The 26,135-nt window shown below is 36.4% G+C and overlaps 1 protein-coding gene across 1 annotated transcript in view; it reads right to left on the bottom strand.

Annotated features, from left to right (window-relative positions):
• The window catches only part of LOC109077178 (TANK-binding kinase 1-binding protein 1-like), a 47,780-nt gene that overhangs the window by 5,441 nt on the left and 16,204 nt on the right, over window positions 1–26,135 (bottom strand). The window contains exons 2-8 of the mRNA XM_042767783.1: window positions 24,530–24,771; window positions 18,344–18,469; window positions 16,859–16,963; window positions 15,164–15,308; window positions 10,850–11,049; window positions 7,382–7,443; window positions 1,799–1,914 (exon numbers count right to left, since the gene is read on the bottom strand). Of these exons, the coding sequence (XP_042623717.1) occupies window positions 1,799–1,914; window positions 7,382–7,443; window positions 10,850–11,049; window positions 15,164–15,308; window positions 16,859–16,963; window positions 18,344–18,469; window positions 24,530–24,754 (979 nt within the window). The 5' untranslated portion in view covers window positions 24,755–24,771. The remainder of the gene's footprint in view (window positions 1–1,798; window positions 1,915–7,381; window positions 7,444–10,849; window positions 11,050–15,163; window positions 15,309–16,858; window positions 16,964–18,343; window positions 18,470–24,529; window positions 24,772–26,135) is intronic.

Genomic DNA, 26,135 nt, shown 5'->3' with positions numbered 1-26,135 from the left:
TGTTAATTCAAGGTGTATTAACTAATGTTCAATTCAGTTCAATATTTGTATAGCGATTTTTATGATACAAATCATTTAAAAGCAACTTTACAGAAAATTAAGTTTCTACAATATTTAGTAATTTAATGTTATCAAGCACAACTTTTGATTTTAATAATACATTAATAAATGTTGAACTTAACATTAACAAATGCTGTAGAAGTAGTTAACTAATGTTAACTAATGAACCTTACATATATTTTCGGGGCTCTGTATATATCGCAAATGTAATGACAATTTATTTTCATCAGCAGTAACAAAGACAAGACGAAAAATGCATCATGACAATATTTAAACAGTTTCATTTAAAATACTGTTGATTAAAATTATGCCATCACAAGAAATTAGCATGCATTGATACACACACACACACACACACACACACACACACACACACACACACACACACACACACACACACACACACACACACACACACACACACACACACACACAAACACACAACAACAACATATTACAACTTACATCAGCACAAAATCACATACAACTGAACTAAGACACAAAGTGAATATGGTCTACAAATTAAAACATTGGCAATGACGTAGTTTCTGCTAAATTTATATAGTTAAATTCACATATAAAATGTCTGAATATTTTATTTCATTAAAGGTAGCATGGTTCATTTTATTACCGGAATAATATTTTAAAGGGCGGAGTAAAGAGCACAGTCCCTAATGGACAGATAGACGTCTGTAATGACTTCCTCTTTCCCCTCACATTTCCTCTTTGAGATATTTTCATATTGTTTTCCTGTGCATTCACCCCAGCACCTGCAGTAGGCTACTTCTAAACAACTTTCTGACTAACAACAGGCACACAAGATCCTGTACAGAAGATGCATATGTCACTCAATAATACGTCTAATGTGAATATACTCAGCTTCCTGCAATCGTAAGATTGTAATCAGTTATTTAGAGAAATCAGTCCTTCTATCTATGAATCAGTAAGGTTTTTTTCCCCTCCATCTCTGCTTCTGCTTTTTGGTCTGGTTTCCTATATCAAATGGGTTGTGCAGTTGAGAGCAGAGGTGTTAAAAAGATAAGCGGGAGTTGCTTATGTTCTCAAACTCTTAAGAGACATGCAACATGAGAGGCAATCAGAACATGTCAGCAAAAATATTCCTTGTGGAATTTAACCAGACCGCAAACAAGCATGCAATGCTAAAAAAAAAGCGCCTGTTTACACACCCACTTGTGCTGAATTTTGATGAGTTTGACAAATTGGTTTTATTACAAAAGAGGTTCATTAAAGTATGAAAATATGATTATTACCTAAACCAGGTCTTCATTACACTACATGGCAAAATGTATGAGCATCAGTAAGGTCAGGCGTTGGCAGTGGATGTTCCAATTCATCTCAAAGGACTTCACTGAGTGCCGTGGGTCCAACAGTTAAGGCATTAGAATATTAAGTAATACTAAAATATTTTTAGAAAAAGGGTTAGGGTTAGTATAGATATATATATTTTTTTATAATACAAACATATTTTATAAAATATTTCCCTGTAAAATATTTTACTTGTGGAATCCTGTGACAATGCCACATTAGAAAAGACACTGAGCTCTTTCTACTATACAAACCAATAATTAGAAGGTGTCTACATACTTTTGGACATATAGTGTATTTTCATGACTGTTTAAAGTGTAATCACAGTTGTTTAAATATCTATGTCTCTGACTGAATGTGTATATATATGGACGACATATGGAGATGCTTTACCGGGCCCTTGTCCTCATACCTGGGCTTGCCGGCTCCTGTGAGACTTTCCGCAATATCTCTGTCTGTTTCGAGGTCAGAGCCTGAAACTTGCCCAACTCTTCTGTTAGTTCAGTATAGGCCAAAGCCAGATTTACTCTGTAGAGAGAGCAGGAGAAAGAGAGAGAGAATGAGAAGGGAGTGACTGAGAAAGAGAGAGACAAGTTAGAGTGAATTAACTAAACCGTTTTAGTCTCATAACCACCTGCGATCAAGTTTAACCAGGTGCTAAATGCACTGAAATAGCATTACATGAGTACTTGAATAAATTCTCTGTCCTCACTGTTTCATTCTTTCTATATAAAATTTCTATTTAAAAATATATGTTGTCACATAAATTCACAAAACTAGGTTTTTTTTTTACAGTCTTCTAATCTGCTAAGAAGAAACTGCACTTCATCTACATTTAGTATATTAACACATTACTGTATAACTGACAATGACTATCAGAGTATCAGCAATATTAGTACTTAGCTGTGTGACATATAAAAGCAATAATAAGGTGATATGCTTCAGCACATAACAATGGTTTACAATTATGTTCATGACAGTTGGTAACACTATTTAACTGTGATATGTGTCACTCCACCAGTGAGAACATAACACATGACTGGCACAGAGAAGAAAACAGTCTAATTTCAAATCATCTGACTCTGCAGTAACTCACCATGGCAACCAAATTTCTAAAAAGCCTCAGTCCTCACAAAGTGATTTCCTAGCTCTGCTAGTCTTTCGCAGCACTCTGCAGTCTCTTTCTTCAAACGTCATAAAATAAATTTAACTCAAAAATCAATTTTTAAACTTCAATTATTTATATGCTTGCTATATATTTAATAAGTGATCAGTCTTTCATTATCAATAATAAAATAAATCAGTGTGGTTTATATTGCAATAATGACTGGATGACTGTACATTCTCTATTACTTAAAGGAGTAGTGCACTTTCAGAATGAAAATTCTGTCACCATTTACTCCCCCCACTTGTTCCAAAACTGTAAGACTTTCTTTTGATGAACACAAAAGCTCAAAATATTTCGAAAAATGTTGGGATCTGAACACAGTTGATGAGCACCATTGACTTCCATAGTATTTTTTTCCCTCCTACTATGGAAGTCAGTTGTGTTCAACAGAAGAAACTCTTACAGGTTTGGAACAAGTGGAGGGAGTAAATGGTGACAGAATATTCATTCTGAAAGTGAACTACTCCTTTAACTCACAACCTTCCTTCCACTGATACTCATTTATTTTTAACAAAAAAATTGATCAGATTATGTGTTCATTTTTATATAGCTTACTCAAAAGATTCATAATTCAAATGCACAACAATCAAATAAGTCTAACACATTTATGATAATCATCAAAAAGTAAGTTTTATGGTAAAACATGCCAGCTGTCTTAGATGCAAAGAAACAGAAACTGTCATCAGATGCAGTTTATCTGATTATGTGTAGACCAAAGTCACAAAAACCTTCGGTGCTTTATTATAAAAAGACTCATAGTTTTTGAGATGGTGTTAGATATATCAGGAAAGACATTTCAGTTTTACACTTCAGTGGGGATGTGTGACCAATCACTTTTTTAACATGCATATGTTCACATGAATTTGACAACCACAGATAATTATATATAGTATAAGTAGTGTAAACAACACCAACTCTTGGTGCTTTATTTTCTTTAATATTTTTCAATGTAAATGTAAACCAGCTCAAATAAAAAAAAATAAAAAATTCAAAAGCTTTTAATTTCAGCTACCATTATCAATATGTATTGTCAGTAATATGTATACTGCACATTTTGATTAATTGCAAATGGCAATAAGGACTACATATATACACATACATACATACATACATGCATACAAGAAGTTCACTGCATTTTAATAAGATGTTAAATGAATCATCCACTACCAAAGCTGTTTGGTGCAAGGTCACATCTCATCAACTTTCTCTCTCTCAGTTAGTGGAGAATTTAGCTCTCTGCCTCTTTCTCAGTCCCACATTCACACAAATTGCCATATGACCCAAAGAAATCTGCATTAGCTGAGTAAGAGAGAACCAGCAGCACAGTTGCATAATCTTGCCTTATAAACCAATATTTAATACAAAAGAACAAACCAACCTCAATATAGGCAAAGTACTGGATGTTCAGCCTTAATTTGTATTCGTAGAACGTGTCATAAGAAACCACAGGCCAATCGGTGTTAACCAGCTCACACCACCAGTGATCTGTTAAGTTGTCTTCTGTTGCTGGCCAATGAGCCATAGCATTGGATTTTCTTACCGTTGTGCTCATTGTGTCCTTCATTTGGCCCCCTGGGCTCCTGAGCATCCACAGTCAGGCTCAAGCAGCCATGGTACTCAGCAGTAATGAGTTGTCTTTCTCCTCCATCATTATCGAAGCCTGAGCAACAACTCAGCTGTCCAAGTGCCATCCTCATTTGATAGACACTATCTATCAAAGATGTATTTACAGCAGATTTAGATGATGTGTGACTTTTTTTTCTCACCTCCACACAAGCTTGCACACACACACACACACACACACACACACACACACACACACACACACACACACACACACACACACACACACACACACACACACACACACACACACACACACACACACACACACACACACACACACACACACACACACTTGCATGCACAATCTACAGTATGAATCTTATGAAACGGCCTATGAATGCATCACCTTTTGAATTGTTCACTGAAACGTTCTCTGAATGTGTGAACATCTTTCCATTAACATATATGAATTGAAACAAGTGTAGTGTCACCTGCATGTCCTGTTTCTGTCTATCTATCTATCTATCTATCTATCTATCTATCTATCTATCTATCTATCTATCTATCTATCTATCTATCTATCTATCTATCTATCTATCTATCTATCTATCTATCTATCTATCTATCTATCTATCTATCTATCTATCTATCTATTTATCTATCTATCTGTCTATCTTTCTTTCACACTCAATGACAAACTATCTATCTAGCTATCTATCTAGCTGTCTATCTATCTAGCTGTCTGTCATGTATTTATGTGTGTATAGACATACTTTATAAACACACGTTAAATATGTCTGTGTGTGTACATTCAAGGATAAATCACAGCTGTTGAAATATGTTATTTTTTTTGAGCAGTTGCAGAACTATTAAAGGGGTCAAATGATGCTGCTAAAAAGAACATTATTTGGTGTATTTGGTGTAATGAAAGGTTAAAAAACACATTATTTTCCACATACTGTACATTATTGTTTCTCCTCTATGCACCTTCTTCATCGATTTGTACAAAGCTCATCGGTCTGAAAAGCGAGGTGTGCTGTGATTGACCAGCTATTCAGTGCATTGTGACTGGCCGAATACCTCAAGCATGTGACGGAAATGTTACACCCCTTAACATACTGTGATGCCCTGTCCGGCCAGAGCGATGAGACATAAACACTGAAAGCCATTATTAACGTGATATAAACATGATTTCTAGTTGTGTCCTCTTTTGGAAGGCCAAACAAAGTAGTTTCACTTTCTCAACGAAACAGCGTCACACACCGCGGCTCTGAGTGAGCGGAGGCCGGAGGCTGGACTCCGCTTTGTCCACGGTGAAAGCCGATCTGGCAATACTACAACCAGAATAAAAGGTATGCCTTCTTTCTTTGCATGAACATCTGGGCAGTGTTATGCAAATCTTCCAACATAGTGACATAGATATGTGGGGGCATGTTAGAACGAGCCATTTTAGGAGGGCGTGGTTGATCTTAACTTTTATAAAGAATATCTCTTTGGATTTGAGACTTTAGTCTTTGCAACTTTACAGATCTTCTTTATTCACCAAGAGCTTGTAACACTCCAAAGAGAAAGGAAAAATTTAAATCACATCATATGACCCCTTTAAGTGCAAAAATAAGAAAATGTGAAAAAAAAAGGAGTGGGAGGATGTGTGTGTGTGTGTTTGTGTGCTTTTTATCTGAATATTGATGATGATCTAGTGTGGGAGGCATGGGTATGTGGGCTGCTTGAGTGATGTCTGACCTTTACTCTGAAACTAGTATCTATGATATTCGTCTTCTTTATGCAAACAAATGTTGGCTATATGAATTTACCTTCTATTTTTCAGCCAAACTTCAATCTAAAGCAGCCAAATAACTTAATCAGCAGAGCCCACACTGCAGTCTATAAATACTAATCAGAAACAAATAAGTATCTTTTCCCATAAAGCATTATTATTAAAATAATAGCAAAACTTTTTAAAACTTCAAATCAGTATGTTTGGGTAAATAGTGCACTTAAAAGTTCGTTGTCTGATATCAACCAAACAACTCAAATACATGCTGAATGATAACTATTTTTTAACATTTCAAGGCCTTTCTTGCATGCATACTCAAGCGTGTATACGTGTGTGTGTTTATAATAAAATACCCACACATATACTTACATACATTGGATATACCTTAGAAATATATATATATATATATATATATATATATATATATATATATATTTCAGAGATGTATCCATATATATATATATATATGTGTGTGCTTGTGTGTTTGTGTGTGTGTGTGTGTGTGCGTGCGTGCGTGTGTGTTAAAAATGTTTAATTGACACTCTCGGTTTATGGTTGTGTTTATGTTGGGACAACACCTTTAAACACACAAAGACAGCTAAGTCAGTTTAACTGCCAATGCATCATTAGCCAGGTTTCCATCCGAGGATTTTTCTGCATATAAAGACTCAACGCATTAAAATGTTTACCGACATAACTGATGGAATAGCCATTTATAGATACAATTTCTCAAGTGTCAATGCATCAGCAAAGATTTAAAATCATGACTTCACACATTGATGCTGACTAGGTCAACATTATTGGTTAATAATTTGACCAGTTTAATACCAAAAGGTACCTTTATATATACCTATATATATATAGGGATCCCAGTGTCAATTAAAATAAATCTGAACACTGTGGAAAATATCCAAACCGCAGATTGTCTTTTGTCTTTCTTTTAGAATCGGTGGCTACGAAAACGAAAATGTTTTGTTTTCTTTTTTTTCCAATAAACTGCTCCATCAGGAAACAAGACAAACAAAACATCAGAAACTACCAGCATAAGAATGTCTGAGTAACTGCAAGTAAGGTTTTGTCCGTTTTCTGTTAAATCACGACTTTTACAAGAACCAGCAGTTCAAACAGAGAGGGGGAGTAAAGTGTGAAACTGTGAGGTGCTAGAGACGTAGGCATTACTTGTGACCTTTCCAAGAATCCCCATTTCACTTAAACGCAGGTTTCTTTCAGTTCACCTGTATTCTCTTCAGCCTCAGTTTAAGAGAACACTTTAGACCACTTCTGTTAGACTGTGATCTGGATGGTTGCCAATAGCTATATTGCCCTCTACTGGCAAATATCCAAAGGAATATTTCCAAAGGAAACTAGCCATGCAATTGCATTAAATAATATATCAGAAAAAATTATGAAATAGATTTACAAAAGCAGTAACTTAAATGCTTTTGCACAGCTGTAGGCTTTAAATCAATAAAACTGACACTTACTGTTCATCTCCAGCTTTCTTTATCCACTCCACATCACACTGTCCACATGTGGAACTCACCTCCTGTGCAAAAAAGCAACATGTCAGGCTTCATACTTTCTGTATATTACTTATATGCTATTTTAATATATTTTAATTGTAATTTATTGCTGGGATGGCAAAGTTGAATTTTCAGCACCCAATATCTCAGTCTTCAGTGTCACATAATCCTCCAGAAATCATTCTTAAAAGCCGATTTAATGCTCAAGAAAAATTCTTATTATAAATATTGAAAACAAACAAGTATTTTTTTATTTTATTTTTGGGCAACTTAACACATCCTTGCTAAATAAAATGGTAATTTCTTCCACAATCAATCAATCAATCAATCTTTACAGAGATGGCAAACGTACACGCGTCCTTCACTTAAATAGAATTACAGATACTCATGTTTAAAAAGAATGATAAAAGTTGAAGTACTGACTAAAATGTTTTATTCAAGTTAAAGTAAAGAAGTATGGGCTCTGACATGTAATTAAGTAAAAAGCTGCCATTACTACTACCTGTTTTAGTGTCACACTGTTAACTAGACCTCACATCATATTAATACATCAATTCAAAAGAACTTGCATTTCAAATTTTGTTAGCTATTGAATGTATTCAGGCTAAACAACCACCATGCAGAACCCAAGCAGAGAAAAGACAAAACTGAGGGGGGAAAAATCTGCCTCTTGTCCTGGGAAACAACTTAAAATTATAATAATTAAAACAATTGTAAAACTGAGTCGGGTAATTCAGTAATTTTATTGAAATGCAAACAGAAAGTAAATTAGAGTGCAAGCCTAATTTACACTTGTTTACCCCTGTTAACATCAGAATCAGTATCAGAAAGAGCTTTATTGTATGTTTACACATACGAGAAATTTGTTATGGTGACAGAAATTTCCACAGCACAAACAGAATGACAGTGACAAGAATCAGATAATAAAAACAGAATGAGTAACAAGAAATAGCAATACACTCTACTCTGCCCTGTTTCTCCTGAAGTCCACAATCATCTCCACTGTTTTGAGCGTGTTCAGGTCCAGGTTGTTAAGACTACACCAGACAGCCAGCTCTTTAACCTCCTTTCTTTAAGCAGACTCGTCACCATCCTGGATGAGGTCAATAAGTGTGGTGTCGTCTGCAAACTTCAGGAGCTTGACAGAGGGGTGCTTTGTAGTGTAGTTGTTGGTGTAGAGGGAGAAGGGCAATGGGGAGAGAACACATCCCTGGGGGGCGCCAGTGCTGATGGTGCGGGTTCTGGATGAGAATTTCCAGCCTCACTAGCTGCTGCCACAGAGAGCTGAGTTAATTTGGACTGGACGAGGTTTGGGATGATAGTGTTGAAGGCTGAGCTGAAATCCACAAAATGGATCCTCACACAAGTCCCTGGTTTGTCAAGATATTGTAGGATATAATAGAGTCCCATGATGACTGCATCATCCACCTGTTTGCTCAGTAAGCAAACTGCAGGGGGTACAGCAAGAGTCCAGTGATGTCCTTCAGGTGGGCCACCACCAGTTTTTCAAATGACTTCATGACCACAGACATTAAAGCAACAGGTCTGTATTCATTTAGTCCTGTGATTTTGGGTTTCTTTTGGAATGAGGAGCATTTGAAGCAGGAAGGGACTTCACACAGCTGCAGTGATCTGTTGAAAGTTTGTGTGAAGATAGGGGCCAGCTGGTCAGCACAGGATTTCAAACAGGCTGGTATAACATCATCTGGGTCTGGTGCTTTCTTATCTTCTGTTTCTGGAAGACCTAACGCACATCAACTTCACTGATTCAAAGTGCAGGAGGGGGGAGGGGGGAATGCTGGAGGTGTTAATGGATCCATGGAGAGAGGGTCAGAATGGGTGTGGGGTGTGAGACAGGGTTTTTCAAACCTGCAATAGAACTAATTCAAATAGTCGGCCAGTTGTTAAGTCAGCACAGTGCTGGGGTTTGGTGTTTTCCTTTCCACACTGATGCAAGGTCATTGCTGAAAACTGGATTCTCAGATTCTCAGGAGTGGTTTCTCTTAGCCATTCTTATCTCCTTTGTCAGTGTGTTTTTGGCCTGTTTATACAAGACACTGTCCCCATTCCTGTAAGCATCTTCTTTGGCCTGGAAGTGCTGTCTGAGTTTTGCAGCGAACCATGGTTTGTCATTGTTGTAAGTTTAATGAGTCCTGATAGGAATGCAGATATCCTCACAGAAACTGATGTATGATATTACAGCATCTGCAAGCTCGTTCTGGTTGGTGGCAGCATCTTCAAAAACACTCGTCTAGTTGTGGAAATTAACTAGCCAGTCATGTTTCCTGAAAACGGGCGGATTTGAACCACATTAGTTCAACAATTTAGGGCCGTTGTTAATGACATCACACGCATGTGGTGGTATAATAACTTCTGCTAATTAATTGATTCGAGATCTCTGAGATGCAGCTGTATTGAACATGGCACCTGATGACTAATTTACTATGTTTGTTCCCTGTCATTTTGCTTTATTTGATGTGTGAATCATTACGGGGTTCCTTTTACGTCATACTCTGGGGTTCTGTTAGGCATTCATGGACATGCGCACTCTTCAAAAACTGCACTTATAGAGGACGCGCTAAAATGTATCTGTGACAAGTGGAGTTGGGCGGGGCCAAGAGCCGTGGGAATGGAGCGAGGCCAGTGGAGTTAATAATAATGAGCGACCCTTGACGACAGTGCAAGACGAGAGAGAACCAGGCCTGGATTTTATGTTGCTGTATTATGCGCCAGTCTTCCGTGAGGGGCTGCCACATTTACTTTTGTTTTGTGTTCATTTAAATATAAAACTTTACTAAATTGCATGCGTGCTACTGTGGTTAATTTATTACCCTTGGGAATGTCTCTAATTTCTCAGTCATTTCAACAATGCTAAATCCCTCTGTCTCATCTGTAACATTAGCCATTCTTCTTGCACCCTGGTAGCTTCATAGACTAGCCTACGTCTGTGGTGTGTGATAACCAGGAAATAATAGACCAGTGGGGGTTGTGTTTTCTGTTTTACATTAGGTTGAAAAAGGCGCTCAATGACAAGAAATATTTTTGATCATGCCACAAAAATAATCAGCCTGGTTTGAAAATGTAAGTAGAAAGTACAGATATTTGTGTAGAAAATGTAAGAAGTCAAAGTAAAAAGTTGTCTGAAAAATAAACAGTAAAGTAAAGTAAAGTACTGATACAAGTATTTGTACTTGGTTACTTCCCATCTCTGCTTGCTTACTTACTTTTACTGACCACTTTTTAAATCGTATATGCCTGACTTTTAAACTGTATATGCCTTAATCTTAAATCTGAAGCCTGAAAAGGCATGACAGGTTACGTCAAAGGATGCAAAGGCAAAATTCAGCTAATATGCCATCAAAGTGAGAATATTTTGACAGTGTACTTCCTATATGAGTCTTTAAGCATGTGTGTGTTTGTGTAACTGACCCTCTGCCTCTGGTTGCTTTGCAGTTCTCCCAGCTCTTCCCTTAACCTATCACATTCAGCTTTTAGCTCCTCCTCCCTCTGACACGCCCCCTGAGCCTCGTGCCGTGCCCCCTCTAGCTCAGCCTCCAGACGCTGCAGTTTGAGGTCAGAGAGGGTGTCCAGACTTCGGGAGCTCTGTAGGGTCATGGGGCAGTCTAGCACTAGAGATAGACAGGTATTGTTATTAGATAAGTCAAACACACTGCATCAACATCCATCATGTGCCTTTTATTGCTAGGATAGCAATAAAAGTGTGTATATATATACATACACACACACATACTAGTTATTATTTTTTTATCTATTTATTTGTTTGTTTGTTTATATAGGGCCACAATGTACATGATGACAGACCAGTCTCAGTTCAGTATGCAAATAAATGCACCCCCCCCCCCAAAAAAAAAAAACACTTGCAGTACAGTGTGCAGATATTATAATGACATTATTATCAATATTATTTTGAACAAAAGGAGATTTTCAAATTTGAAGTTATTAAAGTATGAAGTTTAAAAATAGACTGCTCATCAAGGGTTAAAATTAATTAGCACTCGTTTAGAGTTTAATAAATCAAAGAAAAATATGGAGTATAATGTTAGAGGAATATCAGTACATTTCTGGTGTTCCTTAAACATACTCAGAACGTTCTCTGTCATATGAGGCTGCAGACAAATTGTCTGACAGCATGTCTTTGAAGCAGCAGATCTCTCTGATCACATCTGTCATTTGAAACAGACCAACAAAAATCTCATTTGTGTTTCTTTACGTTATGTAATGGGAAATTCTCTCTTCCATCATCCAAAGGAAACAGACGCCAACCTACAAATATTTGGTGGCCACCTCAGGGCCAGCATTGTTAACTGGACTGAAAGTATCCCTACACACATCCTTTACATGTAGCTATGAAACCTTGAAGTTGGAGAATTCAAGACTGAACTATTCTGTCAGAGCTTCCTGCTACTCACCCCAGGCGTGGGCATGGTGATTCAGCAGCTCATAGAAAAGCCGTCCTTGAGCCAGCAGCTATTGTGACAGTTCAGCAATAAGCAAGCTGAAAACGCACACCCCTGCACGCCTACATCTCATACCAAAAACCGCAGTGAAATTATTTTCATTCTTTTTTTTTTTTTTTTTTTTTTTATATGTGCATGTAATATTTGTATCCATGAGCGCACAAAAATCGACATCATTCTTGTATTATTTTCTGTCAGGGTTACAGAACATCTCTGTTGCGTAATTTACATAAAAACATAATTTGCTTGAGTTGCCTGGAATTTTTTGACTCCTGTTCAGTGCCTTTGAGTTTGACTGAAATGTTTTAGATCCTGGAGAGATGTCACAGGGGAAAGGTATGACCACTTTCTTTCATTTTCCCTTTAGTTACTTAGTCTCTTCGAGGTGCAAATCTTTTCTGAGCCTCAGAGACAGTGAAAGGATAGAGAAAGGAAGTGGGAAATGGGGTAAAATGAGAGAGATGCAACACAACACTGTCATCTGGGGAAAAAACAAAGAGGACAAAAAGACAAGAGGAATGACGCTTGGCCCCATTTGAAGTCCAACATAGGAGAGGTGCTCTTTGAAAAAACTAAATTAGGCTAGATTGAAAACTGAATAGAAAATGTGATGCATATATAATGAAAAGGGACACTTCAAAGACCCCAATACACAATCTGTTGTTGGAGTGGAATATGTATGTATGTGTGTGTGGCTATATATCGGGCTATATTTGGTGTTGTGGTCATTTTGACTGTTAAAGGATTTTCTTTTCCCCAAATATTTTACACGTACTGTGTGTGTGTGTGTGTGTGTGTGTGTGTGTGTGAACAGTCAAGTTGCAGCTTGTCAATTTAATTTTTTTTTTTCAAGTTTCAAGTTTCAATTTCTTTAGATAGCACATATAAAACAGCCACATGGCTGACCAAAGTGCAGTACAGAGATTCAAAGTAAAAGAATATAAATATCAGCACAACTAAACAATTAAAAAGGATCTCGCCCTAATAATAAATTAAGTACATATAATAATAACAACACAAGAGAAACAAAGTATAAACCCTCAGAAGTCTAAGCAAAGACCATAACAGAAAAGTATTTATAAGCCAAAGAAAACACATATGTTTTTAGGAGAGATTTAAAAGTGGACAGAGAAGGCGCAAGTCTAATCTCTAAAGGGAGTTTATTCCACCGTGAAAGCTCGATCCCTTCTACGTTTGAGTCTGGATTGTGGGACTAGAAGAAGATTCTGATCACTGATTTTTGATAGCAGGCATAGTTGATAAAAACTAGAACCTGAAACAGAGGAGATATGTTTGTCAAGGTTTAAGGACTCATCTAACAAAACACCCAGGTTCTGTACTCATGTAGATCTAAACACTGATAAACTACCCAGATCTAAGCTGGTTACCTCAGTCTTATCTGTATTTAAGGATAAAAATGTTTGGGCTAGCCAGAATTTAACTTCATCTAAGCAAGTAAATGCAGAGGGATCATCTATCTTGATAGGTAGGTAAATTTGGGCATCGTTAGGGTAAAAAATGAAAAAGACACACCATGTCTTCTTCGAATGGATCCCAGAGATAGCATGTACAAAGAGAAAAGAGAGGGCGCCAAGATAGATCCTTGAGGAAGACCGCAAGTTAAATGAGCAAAAAAAGAAGAAAAGTTACCTAACTTGACTAAGAATTTTCTGTCAGTGGGGTATGACTGAAACCACTTATCCCCACATAAGACTCTAATCTAGATATCAAAATAAAGTGGTCAACAGTATCAAATGCTGTTGATAGATATCTAAGGACCACAGAGTCCTTAGATAAAAAAAATAATAATAATTGTTTAGCACTCTCAAGAGGGCAGATTCGGTGCTACAGTATGTGCAGACTTAAAGCCAGACTGAAAAATTTCAGAAATATCGTTGCAACTGAGAAAAGACTGGCGTTGATCAAACACAATTTTTCCCCAATACCTCTGAGATGAATGGTAATACAGAAATAAGACGAAAGTTATTCAGAACAGAAGAATTCAGTGAAGGCTTCTTGAGTATAGGAGTGACAGTAGCCACTTTAAAGGCATCAGGGACAGAGCCAGTACAAAGACACTTATTAAAAAGAGACACCAATCCCGGCCCAACAGAATCAACAATTAATTTAAAAAATTTAAGGTGTATGATATCAAAAGAACAGAAAGATGATTTGATATTAAAGTATGTTGAAGATAAATAGGTTCAAAAACATCATAGGAAGCAAAATGTAACGACAGGATAGAGGATTCAGTTTGAGAAGGACTTATGTTGGGTCTCAAATTAGAGATTTTATCAATGAAAAATCTCAAAAAGCTTTCACATAGAGCCTCAGAAGCAGTAGACATTGTATTAACTGGGGGATTCACAACAGAATTAATAACTGAAAATAAAACCTTAGATCTAGAGTGATTTTCCATGATTAGATTAGAAAAATATGTAGCTTTGGCAGACGTAACAGCACTCTGATGAACCAATAAACTTTCTTTAAACAACTGGAATTAAATATGTTAACTGTCCTTTTTCCATACATATTATATTTCGATAAACAGGGTAAGGATCTCCTTCAGCAACATGTGGTACCTTCCCTGCAAGCAAGTCCCAATCAATCTGCAATTTTCATGCAAGACAATGTTCCGTCACACTGCAAAACGGGTAAAGCAGTTCCTTGAGGCTGAAACCACTGAATTAACGAAATGGCCAGAGTCCTGATATAAACCCAACTGCAAATCTCTGGAAAATCCTTGGCAACAAAGTTATGGCTAAGAAACCCATTACAGTTAACAAACTAGAAGAGACTGAAAGAAGAGTGGACCAAGATCACACCAGCACAGTGTGAGAAACTAGTGATATCCTGCGGCCGCAGATGTGCTGAAGTCAATCAAACAGGGGCCTCAGCAATTCCTAATAATATTTGACAGCTTGTAACACTCCAAAATTTTAGTTGTAATCTTCTTTCATGCTACAGTGGTTCACTGTTTTTTCATAAAATAAAGGATTTTATTGAAATGTCTGGTTATTTTGTCAAACATGACGGTGGTATACCTACAGCTAATATTCCTTAAAATTTTGAGCGATGAAGATTAACAATCTTTATGAAAAAAAAAAATCAAGTATTTATACATTGTTCATTCTTTTTGATTTTGACTGTTACTGTGCAGTGAATGAGTCAGTGGTAGCGGTTTTAGGTAAATATCTGCATGTCCTAGACCACTGAGTGAATTGTAAATTAACACCTGCATGCATACAGACAAAACAAGACTTACTATGTGAGTCAGGGCTGTGTAGTTGCAGATACTGCATGTCTTTGTTGTGTAGCTGTGTGTTGAGTTTGTGTAGTGAGCTCTCCCTCTGCCTCAGAGCCGCCTCTAAACTGTGAATCCGCTCAACATGTTTCTCCACCAGAGACGTCTGAGCCCGGGAAAGAGTGAGAGAAGGAAGAGAAAAGAAGAAAGGGAAAGAGATGGGCACAAAAGTGAAAGATTATAAAAGATTAAAAATGAAACAAGTACGGAGAGTTAGGGAGGCGATGAGGGACTGATCAAAAGAGGCCATTACTTCACAATGCAGATTCTTTCGACATTCGTGTCCATGAGGAAATTTTGTCAGCAATAAAAGATGAGATCATGTAGATGTAACAGCTGATTGCTGGCTGAATGTTTCAGAGAGGCGAACGGCACAGATGCTCAAACGTATGAGGGGCTATACAAGGCTTAATTCATTATGGCGCACTCACACACTCCTTTTGCATACACATATTTCTACTCTCACACATACATTCTTGTTTCACATGTTTCTGCTTACATGACTTTCACACAAATATGTATTCTTTATTTGTACATATGTACATTATAACTCACATACATATATAGTCACTTTCACATATTCATATACTTCACACTCATGCAAAAAGCATCTGCTAAATGACTAAATGAAATATGCATGCACGTCTCACCTTTTTTTTTTTTATCAATTACTTCCTCTTCAAGCAGGAAGTCACTCTCAAACCAGGAAATAGATATACTTGCTCAGCTTATCCTAACACAATACAATTATACTATTCAAAGTTATCCTGTTTTCTTTTCAATTACAGTTTTTTTTTTTTAATTTTAAAATTTCATTCTGTAACCTACTTCTACAGATCTGTTTACAAGTGTTATGATACTGATTTTGATAGTGTTCACAGGGCCCAATGCTAAGGAAATTCTGTAATTGCCCAGTTAAAATTTTTTAACCATCATGCCTAACCTGCCTTCCGTTTCCGTCATTCACCTTCCGTTTTCACTATACTCTCTCTCTCATGCATGCATACAAACTTCTCCAAAATACACAAAATTTCGCTAAAAATAAATTAAAATAAGAGGAAAATGTATGAATGTGTGCGTTAAATTAAAAACAATTAAAGTGAATATAAGAGGAAAATGTATGAATGTGTGCGTTAAATTAGTGACTATGAGAGCAAAAATTTATCAATGTGTTTGTTAAAATATGTGACTATGAGAGCAAAAATGTATGCATGTGAAAGGAGGATGTAAGTGTGTGAGAGTAGAATTATATGTATGTGAAAAGAGAGTACAAGTGTGTGATAGCGCCAGAATGAATTATGGCTTGTACGGCCTTTCATACAAACGCTTGCATCATACAGTTTTCAAGAACTCAGTCTTTTGGACCCAGCCAAATCCATTCGAAGCCATTTGAGACCCATTTTTAAAACTGAGGCTTCAAATGTTCATATATGATTACAGATATCCAGCATCATCCACTGGCTGGGTAATATAAGAGCCCAATTAGATTCACACAACCCAGTTAGGATGTATGAGAGTACAAGATTAATCAAGTGGACACCTGGTTGGATTAAAGCCTGAAGCACATGGAGAGGCTAATTATCGCAACTGCCCATCCACTCGGCAGCCAAACTTAGCATGGATGTCATGGAATGAATGTTTTACGAGAGTTCTCACCATCTTGTCTAGGTCTCGCTGAAGGCTGGACTTCTCCATGTGGATTTTTTCATAGGCCTGAATGACATCTTCAAGCTGCTCCTCTCGCTCTTTGCTCTTCTGAAGCTGGAGAACACAAACATTCCTATCATCACAAGGACTTTCCTTTGGTTTAATGGCTTTTATACACACCTAATGATATTTAAAATCTTTAATTCTCATAGACATTTTTTTGCATTTTTACATTTTTAATCACTGTGTATAAGAACTTGAATTACAAGGACAGTTGGGATGTTCTTGGGCTGTATAATAACAAGCTGTTTGCTTGTAACATTTGGTGTACGGCAGGTGTACTATAAAAATATATTAAAAACATTCTCATTTTGTCAGCTATTTCTTGTCACAATAATTTTTGCAATTTCAACAAAACCTTTAGACAAATCAGCAACTGAAAACCAAACATTTATGTTAACAAGGCAAGAAAATGGACATTACAAGATCAACAAAATGTAATAGTTGAGTTACAAGTTTCACTCTTTGACAAATAGCTTGTCGCTGGAAACCAGTAGGACATGGTGTGGGAGAGAAAAAAAAACATTTATAGACACAGAGGGTGTTCTGCCTGATATATGTAAAAAAAAAAAAAAAAATGAAACAAATGCACTTGTGTTGTTGCCTGCACGTTCATTTTAATACAGACACACATAAGCATCTACTTTAATTTTTATATAATACACCTCTCTGCAGTGATCCTTTGGCTTCACAAATAATAGTAGCTTATTTTCAGAAAAAAATAACAGAACAGGGTATTTACTTTCAATTGCAACTGCATTAGATCTCAGCGATAGCTCATGAATGCAAAGCTTTGGGTGTTGGAAAAAAAGTATGAAAAGAATGAAACACAACAAGACACGAATTAAAAAGGAAGGCCACAGTTAAACGAGGAGGATGCGGAAGAATAAGGAACGTACACACAAAGAACCAAACGTCAGCAAAAGCGAGGGAGGTGTGGGAGAGAGAGAAAAACAGATGACAAATAAAAATCTGGCTCTTTGACGGAGGGAAGGCTGCTGGGTGGCTATGGAAACACATAACAATCATCATTAATTAATGAGATGCTTCGCCAGGCAATGAGCCGAAAGATGCAGAGAGAGAGTATGATCTTCCCATTTACACTTCATATCACAGCCAGTCGGGAGAGACGATTTAGAGCAGGCTTCAGGCGAACAAAAATGAATGCTTTGTGGTCTAGATTATGTAAGGCCTTTTGTCATAAATGGCTGGCCATCTGAAGTTGTCCTTAATTTCCCTACTAATCGTATTACCTCTCTAATCTTTCCCTTTTGTGACGTGTAATCCAGATTTAGGACACAATATAGCCAAGCCATAATATAACAAGCGGTTGTTTGAAATTAGTAGAATATCAGATGAAATACAGTCCAGAAAGAGTTGGGTGTGTGTATTTAGGTGTGTGTTTGTGTACATATACTGTATGTGTCCTCTCACCTCGAGGGTCAGCATGTTGACTCTCTGTTGCAGACTGCCATTCTCTGACTGAAGCAGCACTGTGTCTTTGGGCTCAAAGGAGCAGTAGGAGTTTCTGTCATCTCCAAACTCACCTATCATGGGAAACTGCCCACACACATACATGAAAAAGTGACATGGGGTCACAAGCACAGGCTGCCATTATATAGAATCATAATGGGTATAATAAACATTGCACCATTTCTGGTGCAAAAAAACATCATATTAACTAACAACCAGCAATCTGGCTGGTTTAATGCTGCATTGTGAGTTTTTAAATGAAGTCATTGTCATTATTTTCAGCACAAATATGCAAATGAGGTCTACAGATTATTCACATTATTCACCAAATTCAAAGTGTACAGAAATCAGTTGGTAAACAATTCTAAAACAGATGTTTGTGAAAAACCATTCCTGGGACCCTCTCAGATGTCCAAGGAAACTTTCCATGTAAAGATTGTACTGCTTGTCTTTATTATATAAAATGTGAATCTTTTACACACCCAATCTGTGGCAAAAACTATAAAATTAAACAATTGATTACATGTAAAACTACACATTTGATATACATAATTATGTGTCTCTGTCTCCTATTGTACGTTGAAAAAACAAAACGTCAACAGAACAACAGAACAAAATAACACAATAATGACACAAGAATACAATACTACACTTTTCCAGTTTTTTGACACTTTGAGTCTGCTAAGCATTGTCTTTCGGTTCTCAAGTTCCTGGGCATTTAGAGGGTTCTGCCACATATACTGTAGGAGAGGGGGTAACCGTGACAAAAAAAAACTATTACAAAGACAGGCTTTTTAGATTTTTGAGCTGAAATCCACTACTGGATTGTATGAAGAGATGGACTTTTGTAATAATATTTTTTACTATAGAAATAATCACAAAAAAATTGACCACAACTGAAAAAAATACCAAAAAATAAATAAATAAAAGAAAAGTCTCCTCTTTATCCATGAGCACTAAAGAAAGCATGAGCTGAAACGTCTGCTCTTTCGTCTGTTTTTAAGACACCTTTCACCTTTTTTCACTTTTTTTTTCACTCTGTAGATGTTAAAGTAATTTTGTGATAGACCCTTGCCTTGGTCTAATTGAATGTCTTTCAGTGTGTGGATATTTTTGTTTTTTTGATTGATACAATTTTCTTGATTTGCGCAGCTGAGAATGAACTGGTTATCTTTTTGGAGCGCATCCAATATCTTTGCAATTCTGCTCTGGAAAAAAAATGCTGTCTGATTTCCTTTTTCACCTGGAAATTGCTATTCAATTTCACAAATAATTACAAAGAAACAGCAAGTAACACATTCAATTAAACATGAAATTATGAAGTAAACAACTGAAACGGTATTTTCCTGTAAATGTACTCCAATAATCACAACACAAATTCATTCAGAACTTTTTTTTTTTTTACTGTGTAAAAGAATCATGAAAAGCTTTATAATTATATTAAAGTATAATGGCTGCTGTAAATTCAGATTTGTCATCACATTTTAAAAGTCATTTTAAATTATAATAAAATCACAATATCACTGTTATTTACTGTATTTTTGGTGAAATGCAGCTTTGATGAGCATAAGAGACATCTTTCAAAAGCATTAAAAACCTTACTAATCCTAAACTTGTAAACGATATGGCAACAGTGAAAGAAAAAAAAAATGCTTATGAAACTGGTTTTTGCCCTTGGATGACCTCCAGATGGGATAAAGTTAGTCTGCAATATACACTGAACAAAATTATAAACGCAACACTTTTATTTTTGGCCACATTTTTCATGAGCTGAACTTAAAGATCTAAGACTTTTTCCATGTACACAAAAGGCCTATTTCTCTCAAATATTGTTCACAGATCTGTCTAAATCTGTGTTAGTGAGCACTTCTCATTTGCCGAGATAATCCATCCACCTCACAGGTGTGGCATATCAAGATGCTGATTAGACAGCATGATTATTGCACATGATAATGCACGGCCCTATGTTGCAAGGATCTGTACACAATTCCTGGAAGCTGAAAACATCCCATTTCTTGCATGGCCAGCATACTCACCGGACATGTCACCCATAAGCATGTAATCCATCCAACTCACAGGTGTGGCATATCAAGATGCTGATTAGACAGCATGATTATTGCACAGGTGTGCCTTAGCCTGGCCACAATAAAAGGCCACTCTAAAATCTGCAGTTTTATCACACAGCACAATGCGACAGATATCGCAAGTTTTGAGGGAGCGTGCAATTGGCATGCTGACTGCAGGAATGTCCACCAGAGCTGTGGCCCATGAATTGAATGTTCATTTCTCTAACATAAGCTGTGTCCAAAGACGTTTCAAAGAATTTGGTAGTACATCCAACCGGCCTCACAACCGCAGACCACGTGTAACCACACCAGCCCAGGACCTCCACATCCAGCATCTTTTTCTTCACCTCCAAGATCGTCTGAGAACAGCTACCCGGACAGCTGCTGCAACAATCGGTTTGCATAACCAAAGAATTTCTGCACAAACTGTCAGAAACTGTCTCAGGGAAGCTCATCTGGGTCTCGACCTGACTGCAGTTCGTCGTCATAACCAACTTGAGTGGGCAAATGCTCACATTCAATGGCGTCTGGCACTTTGGAGAGGCATTCTCTTCACTAGATACTGACTGGTTTTTGGACCCCCCCCCCCCCCTTTATTATGGCAAGCCTAAGAACAATATTTGAGAGAAATAGGCCTTTTGTGTACATATAAAAAGTCCTAGATCTTTGAGTTCAGCTCATGAAAAATGGGGGCAAAAACAAAAGTGTTGTGTTTCTAATTTTGTATAGTGTATGATTAACCATTGCAAAACATCTATAAAACCAGCATTAGTTATGTTGGTAAGGTAATTGCTAGAATACATATAGAATATATATAAATGCAAGTTGGTGACGAAGCAATATAAGGGGTTTATTAGTCACTTGGTATCAAACAGTCATTTCCATTTAGAGAGGTCTGCTCTTGGATGCTACAACTTCAGCTCCTACATCATCTTCTATCTCACTGCTCGCATCAGTAGATGCTATGTGCTTTGATGTGCAGGATCTCATATATTTCTACTCCTATGAGCCTAAAGAGCCGTGTGCATTAGTTCCCCACGTTTAGCCCTTTATAGGCAGTGAGCCACACTGAACACAGAACCCTGGAGGCACTCTCTCTCGGCTTCTGCAAAAACAGCTGTTCTTCAGAGGCTAGACGTCGTGGGTGCATATGCATGCATATATTTGGGCAGGGCCAAATCAAAAAGCTTTAAAGATATCCAATCTGGAGCATCTTCTACCTGCAGCTCCTCAGAGGCCTGGCAGCTGCCCAACCTACCTAGTTGTACCCCAAAGATCGCATCAAAAGAACCAGAAGTTTTGTAAGTTTATTTGCATAGTGCTTTTCACGATACTGTAAAAAGCAGCTTTACAGCAATGCTTGTTTCAATGTTACAATTAGGAAGTATTTTTCTGTCAGCCATAGATAAGTGTGTTAAAGTAATATCCATATATTAGTAATATACAGTTATGTGGTTGATAAAAAGCATGCATTCAGTAAAGCAGACACAATGACCATGTTAGTGATTACAGCTTGTGCTCATAATGATTCCAATATGAGGTTAATATTTGACAGTTTTGTATATCAATCCAGTATTGATCTTAAGATTTATTAAAGATGACATTCAACAGTGTTATTACATATTAACCTTAAGCATTAGATGATGGCTAACAAAATGTATAAAAATTGAAATGAGAATGAATTATAACATGTCCAACATCAGCCTAAATTAATAAATTTAAATATATTTAATATTGGCAGATAACTGACATGATCCCAAAATATTATGCATATAGTGTCTTCTTGCTCAATCATTGCTGTCACTTCTGAGTGCTGATCATTATATTAGAGAAAAACTGTCTGCTCAATTTTAAATGAAAATCTCATGTGAATGATATTCAGTTACATTTTTAATGATTTATTGAGATGTGATCTACCTTCCTATCAATCGAGTGATTTAAACAGCATCAGGAGCATCTTGTATTGTGTGTATAAGTGGTTTTGTGTGTTTTCATGTGGGAGCCTGACATGTTAATTACAGAGAGCCTGCATACTTGTTTATGTACAGCTCAGCTCATGTGTCAGCTGGGCTATAAATAAAGCTGTTTCATACATGAAGCAGGCAGACACAGTCATTAATCAACTCAATGTTACATGCTTAAACATATCTGACAACAGTTTATATCAGTATTCAGCAGCTGAACACTCATGGGCCACAATTTTTCACAAGGAAACAGCAAAGAAACTCCATAGCAGTTAAAAAAAAAATAAAAAAAAAACCTTTTAGCAGAATCAGTGGCACAACTATTGATGCAGAAATAATTGATGGGTCTCCACCACTTTCACCCTCTCTAAGACTACAAGAATGAGCATACACTACTGTTCAAATTTTGAGGCCGAGAAGATATTCATATTTTTGAAATACGTTTCTTATGCTTACCAAGGCTAGATTTATTAGATCAAAAATACAGTAAAAAAATATTGTGAAATAATATTAACAATTTAAAAGAAGTTTTCTATTTTAATATATAACAATGTCATTTATTTCTGTGATGGCAAAGCTGAATTTTCAGCAGTTATTGCTCTAGTTTTTAGTGTCATATGTTTCTTGAGCACTAAATCAGCTTGTTACAATAATTTCCGAAGGACTATTTCAAACTTTAGAATGGTAATCTATATACAGTACTTGAAAATATAACTTTAAATTTTTTTATTTACTCAAACTTTCCACTAGGCTTTATACCTGTCAATGCATTTTTTTCTTCTGACAGGCTAGATTAATTAAATTTAGTTATTTAAATTTAGGATGTTTGAATCTCTCACTTTGTCCTGAGAGAGTAGTATGCAACATCTTAAAGAAACATAGAACTCTTTCTGATCTATTGAACTAAGGTTGCTTGACACAGAAAGTAGTTTAATTATTGCTTTATGCTCTTTCTCTGTGAAATTCTCAGCTGTGTGCCAGATATTCATATTATTGCTTTGTGTGTATGTCCACTCTACTGTACTCTGTTTAAATGCCCTATATAGTATGCCTGTGACTGTGTCGCTGTCTCTGCGTTAATGTGAGATGAGGCAGCGAGGAGCAGGAGAAAGAGTTTTGGGCTAACAAGGATGTCTAACCCCATTTTTAACTGGATAATTATGTCATATATACGACATTAGCTAAAAAAAAATCCTACACTGTTATAATAATAACTACAGGTAATTTGATAGGCCAAAAAATATTAAAACTAATAATTCAAATATTTTAATTATTCTAAACATACTAAACAAACTATAATACCAAAAAACCAAAAAGAAAAACATTGAAAACCTTTCGTTTTTTCATTTAAACCTGGAAATAAGCTGGCAGTTTTAAGCAAGGAAAGTTACATAATAGTAATTTAAGATTCTACACTATTTCTAGGTCACTAATCAAAAGTTATTTGTGCTTTCACTGAAGCACAAGAGACTTTCTGGATAATTGTCAAATAAATCTGGATAACATGATCATCAGGCTTAACACAAACTTGTGGAATTTATGCAGATCAAGTGCTGTTGTCATATAAAATAATTGCTGATGAATTGTATAGCGTTTTCACAAATAGTTTTTAAGTGGACTCCACTGTATAATTTAGATTGTATAGGTTTTAAAATATATGGCCTCCATAGATGATAAAAACATAATGTATGACAGAAAGTAGCTATAGATGAGACAGTGCAGAACAGTAACGTCAGACATTTTTAGTGTTTTAATCATTAAAGATATATTACACAGTATAAAGGCCATATAAAGCTATATTGTATAGTAGTGTAAGAAATTACAAGTACTGGAATACTGTTTCAATCTTTCTCTTAAAAAAAACACATTAATTAAATGTGCTACTTGTCATTTCTTTTTCATATATATATATATATATATATATATAATTATATATATATATATATATATATATATATAATTTGCTGCAATTTTTGAGTGAAAAAGTAAATTCTACACCATATTTTATTTCAGTGAACTGATCAGCCTGCATTACTGGTAGTTACGCTACTTACTGACGTAACCACTGATATCTGTTACAGTATCTGAGGCTAAAGGATATTCAGGGCGTTTTGTACCTTTATCTCATAAATCTTGAGTTTTCTTTTGATGTCTGCATTTTCTCGCTCAAGGCCAGCCAGTCGAGTCTTAATGTCCTGGTAGGCGCTGATGAGGGCGAAATGGGAGGCAGAGTACATGTCTTCTGATAAGGGAGAATTCGACCAGCCCACCCCACAGCCATCTTCTTTCAGACCCTCATTACCCCCCAGCAAGCCCAACTGGCCCCCGAAGAGAGACTCCATGACTCCTGATCCTCAACCTGTGAGATGCGAGAGAGAAAGAGAAAGATTGTTAATGTGAATCAAACATGTAATCTGATCAGCCTTGGGACATGCACTCATTCATCTTGAATATCATTTTTTACTTCTTCGATGGTTTTGTTGCCGTGCACAAGCTCCACTCAGGATAATTATTTTCTTTCGCAACTGCGCTTATCTTCATTAGCATTGACATCCACACCACTGTCCGTACAAACCACCAAACCGCACCAAACAAAAACCAAAGGCCAGTAAGGTTTTCTGTTTCTCAACCATGTGTCCTTTATCTTCTCTGGATATTTTTTGGTCTTTTTGGTTACAATCTGCACAGACCACAGACCACATCATTAATTATTCAGGAAGACAAAGGCTAGAGATACTTGAAGAGTGGAGCTGCATGACCTGATTCAAGTACACGTTGTAGCTGCCATTTCTTACAAGCTTTTACAGGATCAGCAAATTTTGTGAATACAGCGACGTTATGTTTGCTGGAGAAAAAAAATGCAAACCAAAAAAGTGCTATAATTTCAATTTTTTATTGATAGGGTGCATATAAACTGTTCCAAAATCTAATGAGCTGCCTAGCTGTCTTCTTCTTAGGCAGCATCCTAACTGAATTAAAGTGACAGATTTGGAGCGCTCTATATAGGCAGTAACTCTATAACTGTGTGTCATATAAATAGTGCTCCTCACACAAACCACACAGGAGACATGACTCACAATTGATAGCAATAGTTTGTTGTTAGCATGTTGCTAAGCTAAAAATGCAAAACATTTATTATTAGACATATATGTATATATATATATATATATATATATATATATATATATATATATATATATACACACACACTCCCCTCCAAAAGTATTCCTTTATTTTTGCTGTAGACTGAAAACATTTGGGTTTGACATAAAAAAGAATCTGACAAAAAACCTAGAAGATATCACCTTTTGTTTGAACCCACCCATTTTTCATGTGAGCAAAAATATTGGAACATGTGACTGACAGGAGTATTTTGTTGCCCAGGTGTGTCCTATCACATGATTATTCCAACAATAATTAGCACTGAATGTCGACACTCAGTTTCAGATTTGGGTTTTGCCTGTTCAAATTGCATTTATAATTAAGAGGTGTAGCCAACATGAAAACCAGAAAGCTGTCTATGGGTGAAAAACAAGCAATTGTGAAGCTGAGAGAAGAAGGAAAATCAGCCAGAGCCATTGCACACACATTGGCCATAGCCATTTCAACCATTTGGAATGTCCTGAAGAAGAAAGAAGCCACTGGTGTACTAAGTAACAGACATCAAACAGGTAGACCAAGGAAAAAAACTGCAGTTGATGACAGAAATATTGTGAGAGCTGT

This window comes from Cyprinus carpio, chromosome A12, assembly GCF_018340385.1.
Source record: "Cyprinus carpio isolate SPL01 chromosome A12, ASM1834038v1, whole genome shotgun sequence".
Classification (NCBI taxonomy): domain Eukaryota; kingdom Metazoa; phylum Chordata; class Actinopteri; order Cypriniformes; family Cyprinidae; genus Cyprinus; species Cyprinus carpio.
Note: the sequence above shows the minus strand (reverse complement) of the source record. Positions and strands in the feature narration are given on the sequence as shown.